The sequence below is a fragment of the Cervus canadensis genome, chromosome 16 (assembly GCF_019320065.1).
Source record: "Cervus canadensis isolate Bull #8, Minnesota chromosome 16, ASM1932006v1, whole genome shotgun sequence".
Classification (NCBI taxonomy): domain Eukaryota; kingdom Metazoa; phylum Chordata; class Mammalia; order Artiodactyla; family Cervidae; genus Cervus; species Cervus canadensis.
The window spans coordinates 1,579,723-1,597,843 of NC_057401.1; the positions used below are offsets into that span (position 1 = coordinate 1,579,723).

General features: G+C 43.2%; 2 protein-coding genes across 2 annotated transcripts in view; one reads left to right on the top strand and one right to left on the bottom strand.

Annotated features, from left to right (window-relative positions):
* DOCK2 (dedicator of cytokinesis 2) overlaps positions 1 to 18,121 on the top strand; it is a 468,222-nt gene that overhangs the window by 272,615 nt on the left and 177,486 nt on the right.
* LOC122454346 (mth938 domain-containing protein-like) lies at positions 7,496 to 8,013 on the bottom strand. The gene has a single exon (XM_043488771.1). It carries the CDS (start codon positions 7,910 to 7,912, stop codon positions 7,544 to 7,546), a length of 369 nt encoding a protein of 122 aa, XP_043344706.1. The 5' UTR covers positions 7,913 to 8,013; the 3' UTR covers positions 7,496 to 7,543.

Here is an 18,121-nt window from a genome sequence, read left to right on the forward strand (position 1 = left end):
CTTTTCCTTTTCTTTCTTCCTTCCTTATTCCCTTCTCTCCTTTTATTAAACATCTGCTATGTGCCAAATACTGTGTGGAACATTAGGAGTACCTTAATGTTCTCAGGTCTGAAGGATGAGATGGGCAAGTTACAGACAGTATGATAAGAGGCCCGCTCTAAGCAGGGTCGGGGTACTGTGGAAATGAGGGGCTTCCCTTGTGGCTCAGACAGTAGAGAATCCGCCTGCAAAGCGGGAGAGCCAGGCTCAATCCCTGGGTGGGGAAGATCCCCTGGAGAAGGGAATGGGTACACACTTCAGTATTCTTGCCTGGAGAATTCCATGGACAGAGGAGCCTGGCAGGCTGCAATCCATGGGGTCGCAAAGAGTCGGACACAACTGAGTGACTTTTACTTTCCACTGTGAAAATGTACCTTTGGGGTGCCTACCTGTTACTGGAGTGGGGAAATACTTCCCGGTGGAGGGGATCCTTGAGCTTTTTAGGATGAGTAGGAGTTCAAGCAGGTGAAGATGAAGGAAGCAGCAGACTAAAAATTATGTCTAGTCTGGACAGGGAAATAAATGTTGTTCCCTCCACCTGAACTTAGTTACTTGGCAGGACAAGGGCATGTGGCAATTGTCAGGAAGACTGGCTTGCAGCAGGAAGGGCATGAAGGACTTTGTCGGCCAAACAGATCTTCTGGAGCTACTATTTCTCTGATTTGGCTGTAATTACGTCAAGAATGCCATCTCCTTTGTCCACTGCTACTAATTGGAAGCTTTAATGAACAGTTATGCACTCCTTTGATGAATACAGTGATAAAGTAAGTTAATTATGACTTAATATGTAGAGTTTGCTACCCGCTATCTTTCAATACATGAAGTCTATTGGGAGAGAGGAAGCAACACAAAAGATCTTGATGGTAAAAAAAACTGAAAAAGATTATCTCCGATTATCAAGATGCACATAAAACCTGTTCTGGAATTTAATGTAAGGAGGTTGATAAAGACAAGAAAATAGTAGATTAGGAGTTCACCATGTGTCATTGGGGTCACTGGGGGACCACCCTGGGATAAACCGGCAATAGCAAACAGTCATGGTCCTGCCCATTTCAGAACTTAGCTTTGGGTAGTAAAGGTCCATGTTAAGCAGATGAACACACAAATAATTACAAGATGTGCTAAGTATTGTGAGAAAAGATGGAGTCCTCAGAGAATAATAGGGAGACCACGTTTACATTTGGGTTAGGGAAGTACTTTCTGAGACAGTGATGTTTGAGCTCAGGAGGGGTGCGGGGAATTATCTAAGTGAGCAGATGGGTATGGAAGGGCAGTGTTTCAGGCAGAAGAATACTGTGTATACTGGCCCAGAGGCAAGGAGGTACTTGGCCTGTGTAATAGCTCCAGAATGTCCTTCATGGCCAGAGCCCAGGGAGCAGGTCAAGGTTAGCCCTGAGGAGGTAGGCAGGATCAGCAATGCTGATGCTGAAGGTCGTGGTAAGTCTTTCAGCTGATTCTGAAAACAGGAGTTTTAAACAGTGTGTGTGTGTGAGAGAGAGAGAGAGAGACAGAGAAAAAGGGAGAAAGAAGCATAACATTTGTGTTTTAAAAGAAATTTTCTGGTTCTAAGAAAAAAATGTTTATACAAGGACAAACTAACCGCTTCAAATCAGGATTTTCAAAGGACATTTGTAGGATTTTCTGAATCATTTCAGCCATGAGCTATGATGTAACCACCATGTGTGCTTACATCTTTTGAGAAGAAGAGTCACCCCCTTCTTCTGTGGGGTGGCAGTTTGCTGGGGGCAGACGTCCACTCCTGCCCTCATGTTTAGGGCATGCGTGCTGGGCAGCACACCATCCATCTAAGGCATCAGCCTTCAGGAGACAAGGATCGCCCAGATGTACAATCAGTCAAACCGAGTGGTTCTCCAGCTCTCTAAGCAGGGGGGCTACAGCAGCCGTGATACAAATGGGAGTGGTTCTTGACCTTCACCGATTATGCCATCCATCAGGGCAAACACCACAAGAACACTGAAATGACCAAGGGAAGTATAGGAGAGTCATGGCAAGTTAGTCCAAGCATGTGTTAGCTCCGCCACTATGGAGCTGATGAAGTGTGAAGACCAGTTCTCGCAGGAGTGAAGAGGCATGCTAATAAATAACATCCCTGAGCCCCTACTGTGTACCAGGTGTTCTTTTAAAGGCTGTGAGTGCTGTTTCGTTTAATCCTCAAACTACACAGCAAACCCGGTTTTAGGAAGCTGAGACACAGAGAAGGTGAGTGACTTTGCTAAGCTCCCGCAGCAGTAAGTAGCACAAAGGGGTTTGAACCCAGAGACTTAACTCTTCAGAGCTCATGCTCTTAGCTTCTATGTGATGAAGTCAGGTAGAGTGGCTCCCTAGAGGGAGAGGCCATGGCCTGGGTGGAGAAAAGTAGGAAATACTGAGTCTCAACTGTTCTATAGGTTGCATGCTACTGAGGTTCCGTGGCAGGGCGGGTGGTGGGGGGGCGGTCATTTGGGAACTAAGATTCTCCGTGTGATATTGATTGTTTTAGAGAGTGGAGAACCTTCCTTCTGTTCACAGATTCCTTCCTCAAATTTCTCTCAAGCATCTTTGATCTGCAGGAACTGTGATGGGTACTGGGAGGCAGCAGTAAGTTGAAATGTTCCCCCAGAGTTCACAGTGTAGTGGGAGAGTCATAAAAGAAAATGCAGGTACTACCCTGGTGGTCCAGTGGTTAAAACTTTACCTTCCAATGGAGGGGTTGTGGGTTTGATACCTGGTGGGGGAGCTAATATCTCACATGCCTCGCAGCCAAAATACCAAAACATAAAACAGAAATGATATTGTAACAGATTCAACAAAGACTTTAAAAATGGTCCACATCAAGAAAAATCTTTAAAAAAAAAAAAAAGAAAGTATGGTGTGATAAGTACCCAGCATGAAGAAGCCACAAGGTGTAGGAGTCCATGGGGCTGGCAGGCATCCCTGATATGCTTTTGTGGTGGCTTGAGTCTGAGGTACTAAGGGTAGGGGAGTCTCTTCAAAGGACTGGACGTTAAGTATGAGCATGGAAAATGAGTATGGAAAGCAGGACTTAGCCAGGTGAAGGGCTGGGGGGCCAGCAGTGGAGCAGTGAGGAGGGAAATCACTTCCAGAAACACTATACAGGATGCCTTCCAACCCCAGAAATAAGACAGCAGTTTCTTCAGAGGAGCTGGCGGGAAGAACACACTTAGGGAAGTCATGAGAACAGAGAGAAGTCTGGAGAAAAGTTGACAGGGACTGGATCATCTATCAGGGAGTTCAGATCGCATCCTGAGGACCATGAGAGCCCCCCTGGGTTTGAGGGGAATAGCAGGTATTAATAAGAAGCTGTCTGGGGTGATGTGATCCTGGGTATAAGTCTTGGGTGACTGTGGTGTGCTGATAGCATCTTTAGCAAGAGCGTGATGATCTGGCTCCCAGGAAGTGGTTTGACTCTGAGGAGGGTTTTCCCTTGCATCTTCATAGAACCTGTCTCTCCTTTTTACACTGAGCTTGCCAAGTAGTTGAGGTGTGTTTTGTTTTTTAAAGAACTCCTTGCTCCTCTATATCATCTGCCCACCTGTGAGGTTTCTACCAGTGTGTATAAACACACCTTAAAGTCTATTTCTGGGCAGCCTCTCCTTAGTGGGAGTGGTGGGGGAGGGATGTAGGAGGGGACGGGGCAAGGTCAGCAGGGATCACAGGCCTTTAGGATGCTGGTGACCCCAGAAACCCCCTTGCCTTATCCTTTCTTAGTCACTTGGGGGCCTCCCAACTGATTCTTCCCCTTGTGAGGGCTCTTCAATCAATTAAGAAAGCTCCCCATCGTTTAAGGGGGCAGCAGTAGTCTGATACAGATGCTTGGGTAGCCTCAGCTCACCAAGCATGAAGTATATTAACCACATTGAAATTTCCATCAGCAACATGTTATGGAGCTAATTTGTGGGCTTATTAACCCTAAACCGCTTCTAATGAAGGTCTGTCTTCAGGTGAGAATGCCCGCTCAAAGGCCTGGGGCATCTTTGGGGTTGTTTCCCAGCCAAAGCAGTTCAGTATTAGGTAAGGAACTGGCTTCTGGAACCAGAGAGACACAGTTTGATTCCAGCTGTGTTACCCTGAGCAAGTGACCGAACCTCTCTGAGCCTTGGTTACTTATTTACAAAGCAGAGATACTAGTCATAACCCTCTCACAGTGCTGTGGTCAGAATCAAGTGAGGCCATGCAGTGTGTGGTAGATGTGAGGAACCATTATTGTTATTCTTTTCTGTGATGGCTTTAGGAAAGACTACAAATTCAGATGTCTTCAGGGTAAATGAATGAAGCAGCCTGAGAGAAAGATCGGAAGAGAGAAAAATGACACCCAGGACACAGCTGCTGTTCAGCGTCAGCCTTCATTGTTAAATGATATTCAGGTCCTGCATTATTAGAGCCAAGAATTTTTTCAGAAGCCGCCAGAATCTAGTACTACATATTCCAGTTTTTAATGGGTAGTTACTAATTTAAAATTTTAAATAATTTGAGGGGCAAACCAAGTCATCTGAAAGTTGCCCCTTTGCTATCTCTGGGTTCTCCTTTCTGCAAGTTCTGACTTGAGACTGAGTTCTAAATATAAGTAGCTCCAGGCTGCCAGGCACCAAGTGTATTGAGAGCTCAATTCTGTCTCTGGCAGGTTGGAAGTAATGAAACATCCCACTTCTTCCAGAATCGTATAACTCGTTGCTCAGGTCCTGTGTTTGGGCTTATGTGATGTCCAGAATCAGACTAAAGTGGTGAGATACAGGCAGGGACTGAACACATGTGCTGTATTCTTTGCTATGGCAGAGGGTCCCTCAGGAGGTGGCCAGCACGATGGTGGCATCTACACCCAGGAGGTCCAGATCACTCGTGGGGGCCATGCCCACCTCTGCTGTGACTTGGCTCTTCTGTCCTTTTCAGACTTGAATGAAATGAGAACACTTTGGCGAAACTATAGCAGTCAGGGAGTGCTTACCAGAAATGGCAAGGGGATAGCTAAACATTCATTTGCAGAGTCAAATTGTTTTCCTAAAATCAACTCCCTTGAACCTGACTATATCTAAAATGTCTATTGTCTTCAGAAAGCCTCTGTTCCGTTTTACCCAGAGGCGTTTTCTTTTCTACTAGATTTAACACCTCAGCAGGCCTTGGGCCGTTGGAAGTAGATGGAATACTAATTGCTAGTGAATATGAAGATGTTTTTCTCACACGAAGAGTTACTAAGCAGGCTTGTGTTTGACCTTCGTTTCCTTAATTAGTTAATTCCTTCATTCATCCATTCAATAAATACTGAGTGTTTCCCACATACTAGGCCTTGTGGAAGGGGTGTTGGATAGTCAGAAAGTTCTGAGATCAGATGAAGGCTTTGTGGCTTGCTAAGAGAGAGCCTTAGTTTTATCGTGTGTAAAATGGGGATGATAACAGTGCTAACGCGTATGGTAGTCAAAGGACTGCACCAGGCAGTGTGTACTTGTGACCAGCATTCAGTAAATATTAGCCACCCCGTGATCATTCATCTCAGTTATTGCCACGACCTTTGGGGCTGCTCCTGTCATCCTCAGTTTCAACAGAAGAGGAAATCGAGTGCGTTTTTGTTTTGTTTTTTTTGCCATGCGATGTGGTACATGGGATCTTAGTTCCCTGACCAGTGATGAAACCTGCACCCCTCACTTTGGAAGCATGGAGTCTTAACCACTGGACCACCAGGAAGTCCCAGAAAGCAAGTTTTAATGTGATGCATTAACTTGTCCAAGGTAACACACCCAATAAATGTTGGGGCTGGGATCAGTCAGTCACCAAAACACTTTGTCTTTTTGCCAGATCAGCTTTCCAGAGGCAAACCATCCTAAACTCCTTGCCTTACTGTCTGAAAGAATTAGGAGCAGTGCTCTGTGAAGATTGTAGGTGATTTAGAGGCTGAGACTCCCAGCCAGCTCTCTGCGGCTGCAGTGTGTGAGAGGGCAGTGCTCAGGTTGCTGAGAACACAAATGCTGGTTGGACGGAAAGACCATCGTTGAGTAGGTATTTATTGGGTCCCTCTCTGAGATGGGCACTGTCCTTGTCACTGGAAACAGAGCGGTGAGCAGAGTCCCTTCCCTGATGGAGTTTACCGTCTGTCACAGTCCTGCAGAGGTGAAGATGTGCACGTGTAAATGTGAGGTTTTAGAAACTCCATCAAAATGAAGCAAGACTTCCCTGGTGGTCCAGTGGTTGAGAATCTGTCTGCCAGTGCAGGTGACTCGAGTTCAATCCCTAGTCCAGGAAGACCCCACATGTGCAGGAGCAGCTAGGCCACGTGCCACAACTACTGAACCCCGCATACCTAGAACCTGTGCTCTCTAACAGGAGAAGCCACTACAGTGAGAAACTCGTACACCTTAAAGCAAAGAGTAGCCCCGGCTCACCGCGACCAGGGAAAGCCCATGCACAACAACATAGACCCAGCACAGCCAAAAATAAAAATAAACAGGTAAATAAAAATTTTAAAAATGAAGCAAAATATGTGGCTGGAAATGCTTTTGGGGGCCACATCTGATGGCCATTGAGGCACTTTGGTCACTAATGAAATAATTTTTTGCTTTATTGACAGGCAACTTGATTTTGCATTTGGTTTGCATCCATTCTTAGGAATCCTGATGATAAATCATGGGTGTCCAGGTCTTATCAACAAGCCTGATCATGGAAGAGGCTGCTTTTATCTGGGGGCAGTAACAGTGCATTTCCTGGAGGGAGATTCTTTTGGCCGTCCTGCTTGTTTGTTTACTCTATTTGGACCAAGTGCCTAATAATTGGGCTCATGCAGAGAAGGAGCTAGAGTCTGACTTGTTTGCTTGAAACATTTGACTTGAAAGTCAAAGTAGTTAATGATAATCGTAACTATCAAACTACCACTTAGTGAAGAGTGTTTACCAGACATTACAGTAAATGCTTTGCCTGCATTATCTAATTTAATTCTCACAAGCAACCCAATACAGTTGAAAGAACAATTATCTCTATATTATACATGAAAGAGTTAAGGCTCAGAGAGGTCGAATCCTGGCTCAAGGTCACACAGCTGAAAAATGGCAGAGGGGGAATTGAACCAGACCTGACTGTCTCTAGAGCAGTGGTTCTCATCCAGGGGCAATTTTTGAACCCCAGGGGACATTTTGGAAAGTCTGGAGGCATCTTTGGTTGCCACAACTGGGAGGTGATTGCTATTGGCTTCTGGCTGGAGTATTCTAAGCACTCTACAATATACAGGATAGCCTTCTATAGGGAGGAATTATCCGGCCCAAATGCCAATAGACTTGAGTTGAGAAAACCTGTCTCCATCACTAAGCACCCTTATGTAGCTTCTATCTGAAGCATTTTGCTTCTATAACATATTCCATCTTTGGTGAAGTGTTGTGTTTGCATCCTTGTTTACTCTGTGTTCATCTAAGAACCTGTGATGGAACAGTTTAGATCAGGCCATCTCCAGGAAAACTTTTTTTTTTTTTTTCATTGTTTAGTCATTTATTCTCTGAAGGCTCCATCAGCAGGTGGAATGGAAGACCCCTCCCACCCTGATGCCTTGGGTAACCAAGGCATTATACTCCTTCACTCCCTGCTCTGTCTGGAGGACCCGCACATCAATGCCTTTTTTCTTGAGGTACTCCACGGTTGATGGGGGTACCTTTAAGGCCTCACTCATCCCTCGGCCAATCACAAGGATCTGCACACCCTTCTCCACAACTTCCTCCACGTCTGCAGGCTGCACACCAGGAGAATGCTCAGTTCCTGTTTCTCTCCAATCCCAATCCCGACTTCCCCCTGGCCACACTTTGCAGTTCTTATAGATTTTTGTAGAGCCTTGTACTTTCATTTGCCCCCATGAGAGCGAAGCAATTTCAGGGGATGACATAAGGAACTTAACTGAACTCCGACACCCTCTGAGGAGCGGCGATCTCAAACCGCTCCGCGCTTTACCTCTCACCTTTGCTCAGCCGGTCTCCGCTAGACGCTCTCCCAGGAAAACTTTTAATGAACAGCAGAACAGGGGAAGCCACAATGGGTTTGCAGCCCCATATCAGGTAAGGTTTAAGTTCACTAATGCTGGAAAGGAACTCATTAGAGTCTTATAGGCTGTAGGACAAATGTTAATAGCTTCACCTTTAGTTTAAGCTGGGCTTTATTTTCAGAACTGGTCCTTTGATAGCAACTAGATTTATTAAGGTATTTTTAACAGCTGAGGAAAATCAATAAATTACATAAGCACATGTTATTCTTGTGCCATTTGCAAATATAATTGTGATTTAGACATATAGACATATTCATAAAAACTTTAAGACATATAGACATATTCATAAAAACTTTAAGAATATGCTTCCTTCTGTTCTGTGCTTTAAAATTGACTCCCAAATCAGAACATTTGGTCTTCTGAATGTGGTCCCCAAGTTATGAGATGAGGTTGGAAGTAACAGAGAAAGGAACACAAATAAATTCCCATATGCTAACAGGAAAAAAGTCCTCAAAGTATATAGGTCCTAGATAGTGCTTTTGCTTCCCCTTAAGAAGAGTAACTTATTGAAAGCTGAAATTATGATTGGACTTGAAATACATATACCAGATGGACCTAACAGACATATACAGAAACGTTCCATCCAATAGTAGCTGAATGCATATTCTTCTCAAGCACCCGTGGAACATTCTCCAGGATAGATCATGTGCTAGGCTATAAAACAAGTCAATAAATTTAAGATTGAAATCATATCAAGCATCTTTTCCAGCCACCAATGGTATGAAGCTAGAAATCAACCTCAAGAAGAAAACTGGAAAATTCACAAATATGTGGAGATTAAACAATATTGCTTCTGAACAACCAATGAGTCAAAGAAGAAATTAAAAGATATCTTGAAACAAATGAAAATGGAAACACAGCATAACAAAATTTATGTGATTTTTTTGTTTGTTTTTGTTTTCCACTTCCAGTGTATTTTATTGAGTCAATACAGAAGACATTTTAAGAGTACAGATTTAGGAGTAAGACATCCTTGAGGTTGTATCTTGACTCCACTGATTATTAACTATGTGACCATGAGCCAGTTGCTAAACCTTTCTGAAACCTAGTCCTCTCATCTGTAAAATAATAATAAATAGCAATAATAACTTCCTCAAAATACTGTAAAGAATAATAAGTGAGTTGGGTAGGAAGTACCTAGCACAATGTCTGATCCAGTGCTTGCTGGGATTCAACAAAAGAAGTTCTAAAGGGAATTTTATAGTGATAAATGGCTACATTAAGAGAAAAGGAAGGTCTTAAATAAACAGCAGCTTTATGCCTCAAGGAAGTAGAATAAGAGCAAACTAAACCCGAAGTTGTTGCTGTTGTTGTTCAATCCGTGAGTCGTGCCTGACTCTCTGCAACCCCCTGAACTATGGCATGGCAGGCTGCTCTGTCCTCTGCTACTCACAGAGTTCACTCAAATTCATGTCCATTGAATCAGCGATGCTACCTAAATTCATGTCCATCTCATCCTCTGCCACCCCTTCTGCTTGATTTTTGGGTGTGATGTAAGATCTGTCTACTGAAAACCATAAGACATTGATGAGAGAAGTTGAACAGGACATAAATAAACAGGAAAGATAATTTCTGGTCATGGTTTGAAAGAATTAATATTGTAAAAATGCATATACTATCCAAAGCAATTTACAAGTTTCAATGCAACAGCAAAATTCTGTAAGGCAATTATCCTTCAATAAAAAATAAATAAATTTTTTAAAAAAAGACTTCTAAAATGTTTATGGAACTGCAAAATTTCCCAGATAGCCAAAGAAACTTCTATAAAGAAGAACAAAGCAGGAAGCATCACAATCCCTGACTTAAAGGTTTATTAAAGGCCACAGGAAACAAAGCAGTGTCTGAGCAAAAATAGACACAGAGATCAATGGCACAGATTAGAGAGCCAAAAGTAAACTCATGCATATATGTTCAATTAATTTGACAGAAGAGCTAAGAAAATACTATGGAGAAGGACAGTCTCTTCAATAAATAGTGTTGGGGAAACTGGACAGCCACTGTCAAAGGAATGAAATTGGACCCGTGTTAGAATCTACCTGGACTTCCTTCCCTGGTGGCTCAGACGGTAAAGCGTCTGCCTACAATGCGGGAGACCCGGGTTCAATCCCTGGGTCGGGAAGATCTCTTGGAGAAGGAAATGGCAATCCACTCCAGTATTCTTGCCTGGAAAATCACAAGGATGGAGGAGCCTGGTAGGGTGCAAAGAGTCAGACACAACTGAGCGACTTCACTTTCTTTTTCCAGAATCTGCTGACAATGCCGGAGATCCCGGTTTGACTCCTGCGTCAGGGAGATCCCTGGAGAAGGGAAAGGCTACCCACTCTAGTTTCCTTGGGCTTCCCTGGTGGCTCAGTTGGTAAAGAATCTGCCTGTAATGGGGGAGACCTGGGTTCAATCCCTGGATTGGGAAGCTCCCCTGGAGAAGGGCATGGCAGCCCACTCCCATTCTTGCCTACAGAATCCCCATGGACAGAGGAGCCTGGTGGGCTACAGTCCATGGGGTCACAAAGAGTCAGACAAAGCCAAGCAACTAAGCACACATCTTATATTGTACCCCCAAAATCAATTCAAAACAGATTAAAGATCTGAACATAAGGCTTGAAACTATGAAACTCCTGGGAGAAACCGTAAGAGATAAACTCCTTGACATTGATCTTGGCAATGCTTTTTTTGAATTTGAAAAATCGAAAAAGCAAAGGCAACACAAATAAAAATAACAAGTGCTACTACATCAAACTAAAAGCTTTCTGCAGAGCAAAGCAAAGGAAACCATCAACAAAATGAAAAGGAAACGTGAAATAGGAGAGAATATTTGCAAGCCACATATTTAATAAGGGATTACTATCCAAAATGCATGTGGAACTCATACAACTCAAGAGCAAAATGATAAATAGCCCAATTAAAAAATGGACAGAGAATCTGAATAGGCATTTTTCCAAAGAAGACATTCAGATGGCCAGCAGGTACATGAACAGTTGCTCATCATGACTAGTATTGAGGAAATGCAAATCAAAACCAAATGAGATGTCATCTCATACCTGTTAGAATGGCTGTTATCAAAAAGATGAGGACTAACAAGTATTGGTGAAGATATGGAGCAAAGGGAAACTGAACTGTTGGTGGGAATGTAAGCTGGTTCAACCAGTAGGGAAAACATGTCAAGTTTCCTTAAGAAATTAAAAATGGAACTACCATATGATCCAGCAATTCCACTTCTGGATATATAGCCAAGTTAAAAAAAACCATTATCTCAAAGAGATATCTGTACCCCCATGTTCACAGCAGCATCATTCATAATAGCCAAGGTAAGGGAAGAATCTGTATCTGTTGACAAATGAATGGATAAAGAAAATGTGGTATGTCTATACTATGAAATATTATTCAGCCTTAAAAGGGGGAAAATATTGTCATTTGCAACAACATGGATGAATCTGAAGGGCATTATACTAAGTGAAATAGGAAATAGAGAAAGATAAATACTGCATAATATCACTTACATGTGGAGTCTAAAAGCTTGAATTCACAAAAACAAAGAATGGAAAATTGGTTTTCTAGGATTTAGGAGATGAGAGAAATAGGGAGAGGTTGGTACAAAGGGTAAAAATTTTCAGCTATATGATGAATAAGGTTTGAGGATCTAATATATAACATAGTGATTATAGTTGATAACATCATATTATAAGATGCAAAGAACTGACTCTTTTGAAAAGACCCTGATGCTGGGAAAGATTAAAGGTGGGAGGAGAAGGGGATGACAGAGGATGAGAAGTTTGAATGGCATCACTGACTCAGTGGACATGAGTTTGAGTAAACTCCTGTTTCCTTGTGCAAATCTTTATGACAGTCTTGCAGGGTCGGTATTATTATCCCCATTTTATGGATGAAGAAATTGATATTTAGTTACTTAGCCAACATATGCATCTTCTAACTAGCAGAGCAATAATTCAAAATTCAAATCTACTCTTCAAACCCCTACATTGACTCTATTCTATATCATGAGTCCTCGATAAAAGTTAAGGACTATGAGTCTACCCCAAAGTCAGTGAATAAGACGCACTGAATAAGATACACTGCAGAATCATCACTTACAAGGATTACTGTCATTAAGATTTGGAGCTTTGGAAGGAACTGATAACAATAGCGGAATAAACAATAGCGGAATCTCACAAGACATATTTTAGGCTAAGTATCACCAAGCTCTTTCCTTGGCCTAATCCTCTATGCTTTTCTTTCCTATCACACAATTGCCCCTTGTACAGCTTGAGTTATAAAATGCCACTCAACTCTGCACCAGCATTGTTTCTTTATGACTCTACAAGCCTACAGGGTGCCTTTCTCTCAGCATTTGGACCAGGTTTGCCGCGGAGCAGCAGTGACGACACTTAACGGGACTTTGAATGGCACTAGAGCCACGCTCATCTCCATGTCTGCAGCCTAGTGTTAGTTGGACCATGTCTTCTAATGATACATCTTCCTGGCCCAGATGGCTTTCTCAGCTTCAGATAATTACAATCAAAAATCCATATCCCAAGTCTGTCCATTTACAAGATAGAGGAACGTCTTCATACAGGCATCTGATTGCTAGAAGTAGCCAGCTGAGGAAAGTGGGACACTTTTCCAAGAGAGTTGCTGCTTGGAAGGTCTGAGGAAAACGTCTTTTGAGCCCTGAAATTATGTAGGCAAGGTCACTATGAAGTCATTTAAAATTGCATCTCAAGAGAGTTTGATGGTGAAGTACTTACCCCTCACTGTTGATTTATTGCTTACTCTTTTAACTTTTTAAAAAAGATCAGCAGATTGATTGTGCTGCCTATAGTTGGAGACATGCTTACTTTTTCTCAGGCCTAATTCATAAAACACCACAGACCTGTTTTCAGCACCATCCTCCTCTATACTAGGGAACATCTCTGAGGTTTGTAGCCTATGTGTTTAGCCCTGAGTAAAAACTGTATGCCATATTCACAGCAGATAACCTAGAGAGGAGCATGATAACCACATCCCCAGGATGAACCATCACACCTCCAGCTACAATACTAAGGGGAGAAAGAGGCAGTTTCAAGCAGAGTCTGGGGATTTGGACTGATGGCTGTGACCTTTTCAGGTCTCAGCTTTCCAGAGAACATGCCAGGTGTCCCTCTGTCTCTGGCCTCTTTCTCAGGCCATAGGCCCTGTCCGTTGTGCTCACAGTGTTGATCATCCAGAGTGGTTTAGCTATCTGTCCCCTGGGCAAAATCTTGGACAAGGCACAGTCTCTGAGCCCTTCGTATATTGGGAGTCACCTGGAGTCGAGAGTGACAGGCGAACCCCTCAGGTCCCTCCCCCTCAAGAAGGATTTCTACTCTTGTTGATCAGTTCAGTCGCTCAGTCGTGTCTGACTCTTTGCGACCCCGTGGACTGCAGCATGCCAGGCCTCCCTGTCCAGCACCAACCCCCAGAGCCTACTCAAACTCATGTCCATCGCATCAGTGATGCTACCCAACCATCTCATCCTCTGTCGTCCCCTTCTCCTCCTGCCTTCAGTCTTTCCCAGCATCAGGGTCTTTTCCAGTGAGTTGGTTCTTCACATCAGGTGGCCAAAGTTTTGGAGTTTCAGCTTCAACATCAGTCCTTCCAATGAACACCCAGGACTGATCTCCTTTAGGATGGAATGGTTGGATCTCCTTGCAGTCCAAGGGACTCTCAAGAGTCTTCTCTAACACCACAGTTTAAAAGCATCAATTCTTCAGTGCTCAGCTTTCTTTATAGTCCAACTCTCACATCCATACATGACCACTGGAAAATCTATACCTTTTTTGATACTCACTGGCAAACTTTCATGCAAGTGTGGTCCTGACTGCTAGTATCTCAGTAAATTCATTTCTTTTCTGGATTTATTCCTTCCTTAGTCTTCCCTGGTGGCTCAAATGATAAAGCGTCTGCCTACAATGCGGAAGACCCAGGTTCAATCCCTGGGTCAGGAAGATCTCCTGGAGAAGGAAATGGCAACCCACTCCAGTATTCTTGCCTGGAAAATCCCATGGATGGAGGGGCCTGCTAGGCTACAGTCCATGGGGTCGCAAAGAGTCGGACACGACTGAGCGACTTCACTTTCACTTTAGTATTCTTATTTCATTTTATTTTACACAGACAAAATGTCTCTTCTTTGGTTAATTTATGTAACAGGTCAGGCATGTGCTATGCTTAGAAGTGAAAGATTTGAAAAGAAAGATTATTATTAATTTAAAAGCTGTATGCCTTTCTCAGATCCTTATTAAGCTATGTTGCATTCTGCACATATACAGTTCTCATACAAACTCCTGTTGATCAGAGAATCCTCTCTCCTCTTCCCCCTTCATGTTGTGGTGCTCACAAGCTGTCAGGGCCATAGAGCCTTGAGAACCAAGAGCTGGTCTCACCCCACTTAGTTGTGCATAAATTGCCCTCCCTGTCCAGACTAGGGGATATTTAATATAGCCAGTGACATTTTTCCAAGTCTGTTTATGACCTGCTGGTGAAAGTTCCTCTGAGACAATTTGAGATAAAACTTTAGGAGTAATTATGTTTTATGAGGACATAATGTCCTTCAGGCTTAATTTCCCATGATGTTAAATCAATGCTCATGTTCAATCCTTCTCTGTCTATGTTCAAGTAAAAGGGCACAATGTGAAACGTTCCCATAATTAGCCAAGAAGTGGGTGCTACACAGCTGGTAAAAATGGACTTCATGCCCTTTGCCTAAAGGCAAAACCAACACAAGATAGGAGGTGTTTGGAGTCACCAGTTCCATCCACAGGTGCCCTAGGAAGCACAGACACCAGGAAAGGAAATAGAGGGCTGTGCATTCTCAACTGGTGGGGAAATAATGCCCCCGTTGTCTTTACTTCCAAGGAGCAACAAGGCTATTAAAGGTCTTTTTGCTTTCTTTCCCATGCTGTCTTCTGGGTCAGAATTGGTGTCTTCTCTTGTCCGGTGTGGTCATCCAAGGTCTCTGAGATCAGAAGGCCTGACCAGCTGGGGACCCATGTGCACCAAGCTGAGGAAAAACTAAGTGAAACACCCCGCTCTTTTAGAAAACAGCATCTACTGAAAGACTTGCTATGAGGGACCCTGGACTTGAGAAAAGTGATTATGCTTTCCTCTGCTTCCATGTCTTTTAGTTTTAGCTGTAGGCCAGGCCACTCTTTATTTTTGGTTACAAAACCTATTGGTTTCCTTGGCTGAAGGGGGACATCTTATTTCCATGCCCTTTCTTACTCTTGTTTTCTGCTGGCTTTCAGGATTGTTCCTCTGTTTGGCAAGGGTCTTACTCTTAGCCCCACACAAATTTGTCTTACATTGTATGATGAGTGTGTGTTTTTATATTGGATGTTTTTCAGATGTCAAGATTCTCTTCCACCTTTTTAACTATGGAGTATGCTATATAACTGTCTCTATCTACTTAAATTCTTACATCAGAAACAGAATTGTTTATGTGCCACTGTGTGTGGTAGAGATTGTGTGTGTGTGTGTGTGTGTGTGTGTGTAGTCATTCACATTACATTACATCCATAGTGTGGGAAGGTGATCGGGAAATGGAGTGGTCCATTATACTGCCCAGTGTCTCTTAGTTTTTCGTAAAGAAAGGAAGAACAAAAGCGGCAACAGCAACAATATAACTGGAGTGTTGAGATTTTTCCACAGGAGGTAATTCCTTTTTTCTTTCAATCAATTCACTTGAATAGATTACTTAATTAGCATTTATTGTTTGTAAAATTCCTTGTCCAGAAGTAACGTTTTAGGGCCTGCAGTTTTGAAGAAAGACAATTTAATGGGTGATAATCTTGTATGGAATTTTCAAATTGATTTCCTGGTAGTAAATTGTTCCTCAATTGTACTGCCTTCTCAACTCTCATTAGACACCGAGGCTTCTTTCTGAATGCTTTCATACCCATTAAAATGTTGTCCTCCATTTCCTGTCCTTTGAAGCAGGTCTTCACTTCCGACGCAAACATTTAAAGGACAGCTCTCCTTGTACGTTTCATTGGTGTGCTAGGGGAGTTGGAATGTGCTACTGAAGTTTACAGAGCTTTGCGGTTCCTGATAGAAACTGCTTGGCTGTACTCATCCTAAGAGTAGAGATAACCTTTCTCGTTGTATACAAAGTGGCTTCATTTAAATTCCACTCCTCCTGAGTCTTGTTTATCAGTTTGATGTATGGCCAGGGTAGTACAGAGTCTCGGGAGAACCTGGTTACGATTCCTCTGCCCTCTTATTTTCCTCAAAATTCCCTGGGAATAGAGCAACCTCTTTGCCAAGGAAACCCCCTGACAGTAGAGTACAGTTTGGTCCTCTTTCCAGCCAGTTTCTTTGACTGTTTAGCAGATGGCACCTTAATGTATTGCCTAAAAGGAGCTCTAGAAAATTTGAAATAAAACAAAACCCAGCAAGCATATTGAAATTCCCTATGATTTTGTGGCTTTTTCTGGGAGTGGTTAATTTATGAGCAGAGATATTTCTAACTTTGGTTTTGAGTTCAGTGCAGATGGCGTGGTCTTATCATGGCCTCTACTTAGACATTTTCTAGCCCCAACATAGGTCTAGGAATGACATCACTGCTTTCACTGTCTCATTTTAACATTGAGGGATTTGATGCTTAGATATTATAAATAATAACCACAATGTCGATCCCATTGAAGGACTTTTTGTGTACTGAGCAAGTAGCTCTGAGAACATCATCTTTTAATCCTCAGTTTGGACTGCCAAATGATAAAGTAAGAAGGATCATGTCCATTTCTACAGATGAGGAAATAGTTTCAGAAAACTTAGATCTATCACACAACCAACCTACCTACAACACATTGGTTGACGTCTTGGGTTTTCTGAGGATGCCCTTTCAAATGAAGCTTTTGAATGAAAACACCAAATGCGTGCCCTCATTTCTCAGAAGCCCTGTGGTTGGGGTGTCTTCTGGGTTTTACCCCCTGAGGGCGGTCCTCTGAAGCAAGAATTGCCTCCAGCCAAGATCCTTGTTCTCTCTCACCTGCTTTCCTCCAACATCCGTGATCTGTTGATTTTCAACCTGATGCTTCCCTCATGCTAAGCTGTTCTAAAGCTCAAGTAACCTTACACCATCCTTTCTGGTTCTTCTATAAACTGTATTGATGGCGTTTTCTTCCCCACCTTTCTTAGGTTAATCTCATTGATTCCTTCATTCTGAAAGGAGATGAACTCGAGCACCCATTCTTGAGTCAGGAACTGCTCCTGAGGCACAGCAGTGAGCCCGACTGACAGGGTCCTGCTTTGTGAAGCTGACACTCTCGGGGAGGCCTTACTGGAAAGAACTGCATTTAAATTCGAAAGACCAAGGCTAAATCAGAATGTGAAAACTTGCAGACGTGTCAAATGGTTATTTTTGCTTTGGCCTATACAGTGTCTGAAAAATTAAATGAATTGGTAACATTTTCAAACCAAGAGATTCTACACAGAAAACCATCTGGATTTCTGGCATCTCAGGGAGTGGCCTGGGCCCACATCCCCGTGAGGCATCAGTCCACAGTCCCTGGGACACGAACGTTTCTGCCCCCGGTGGATGGGGTGGGGCCTTTCACCACCCCTGCCTCCACCACACCTTCCCGTGCCGTCAGGCTAGACTCATTCACATGATCTGCTGGGCCCTGTAGACATCTCGGATGTTACAGCCCTTGGAGAAAGTGATCCTGGCCCCGCTGTGACTGTCTGGCTTGCCTTGGCACCACTGTGGCCTCTCCTGAACTAGAGGCAGCAGCCAGCCAGAGAGACTCTCTGGGCCCAGAGGAGACTGGACCATCACAGGGCGAGCACAGAGCACATCAGTTTCCAGACAGCAGCCAGCTGTCCCACCCTGGCGCTGTTTACTATCTCTTCCAGGCCTTGGTGTTGAGGCCCCACTATTTGAACTTTTCAGGAGATTTAGTGCAAGTTAAAAAACCAACAAAACCAGAAAATTAGAAATTACTCAGGTAAGAGCCAGATGAATCAGAAGTGAATAAAGAGAGAGCTGTTGAGCAAAAGCAAATAAAGGCTGCATAATATTTGAGAAAACTAATATTGACTATT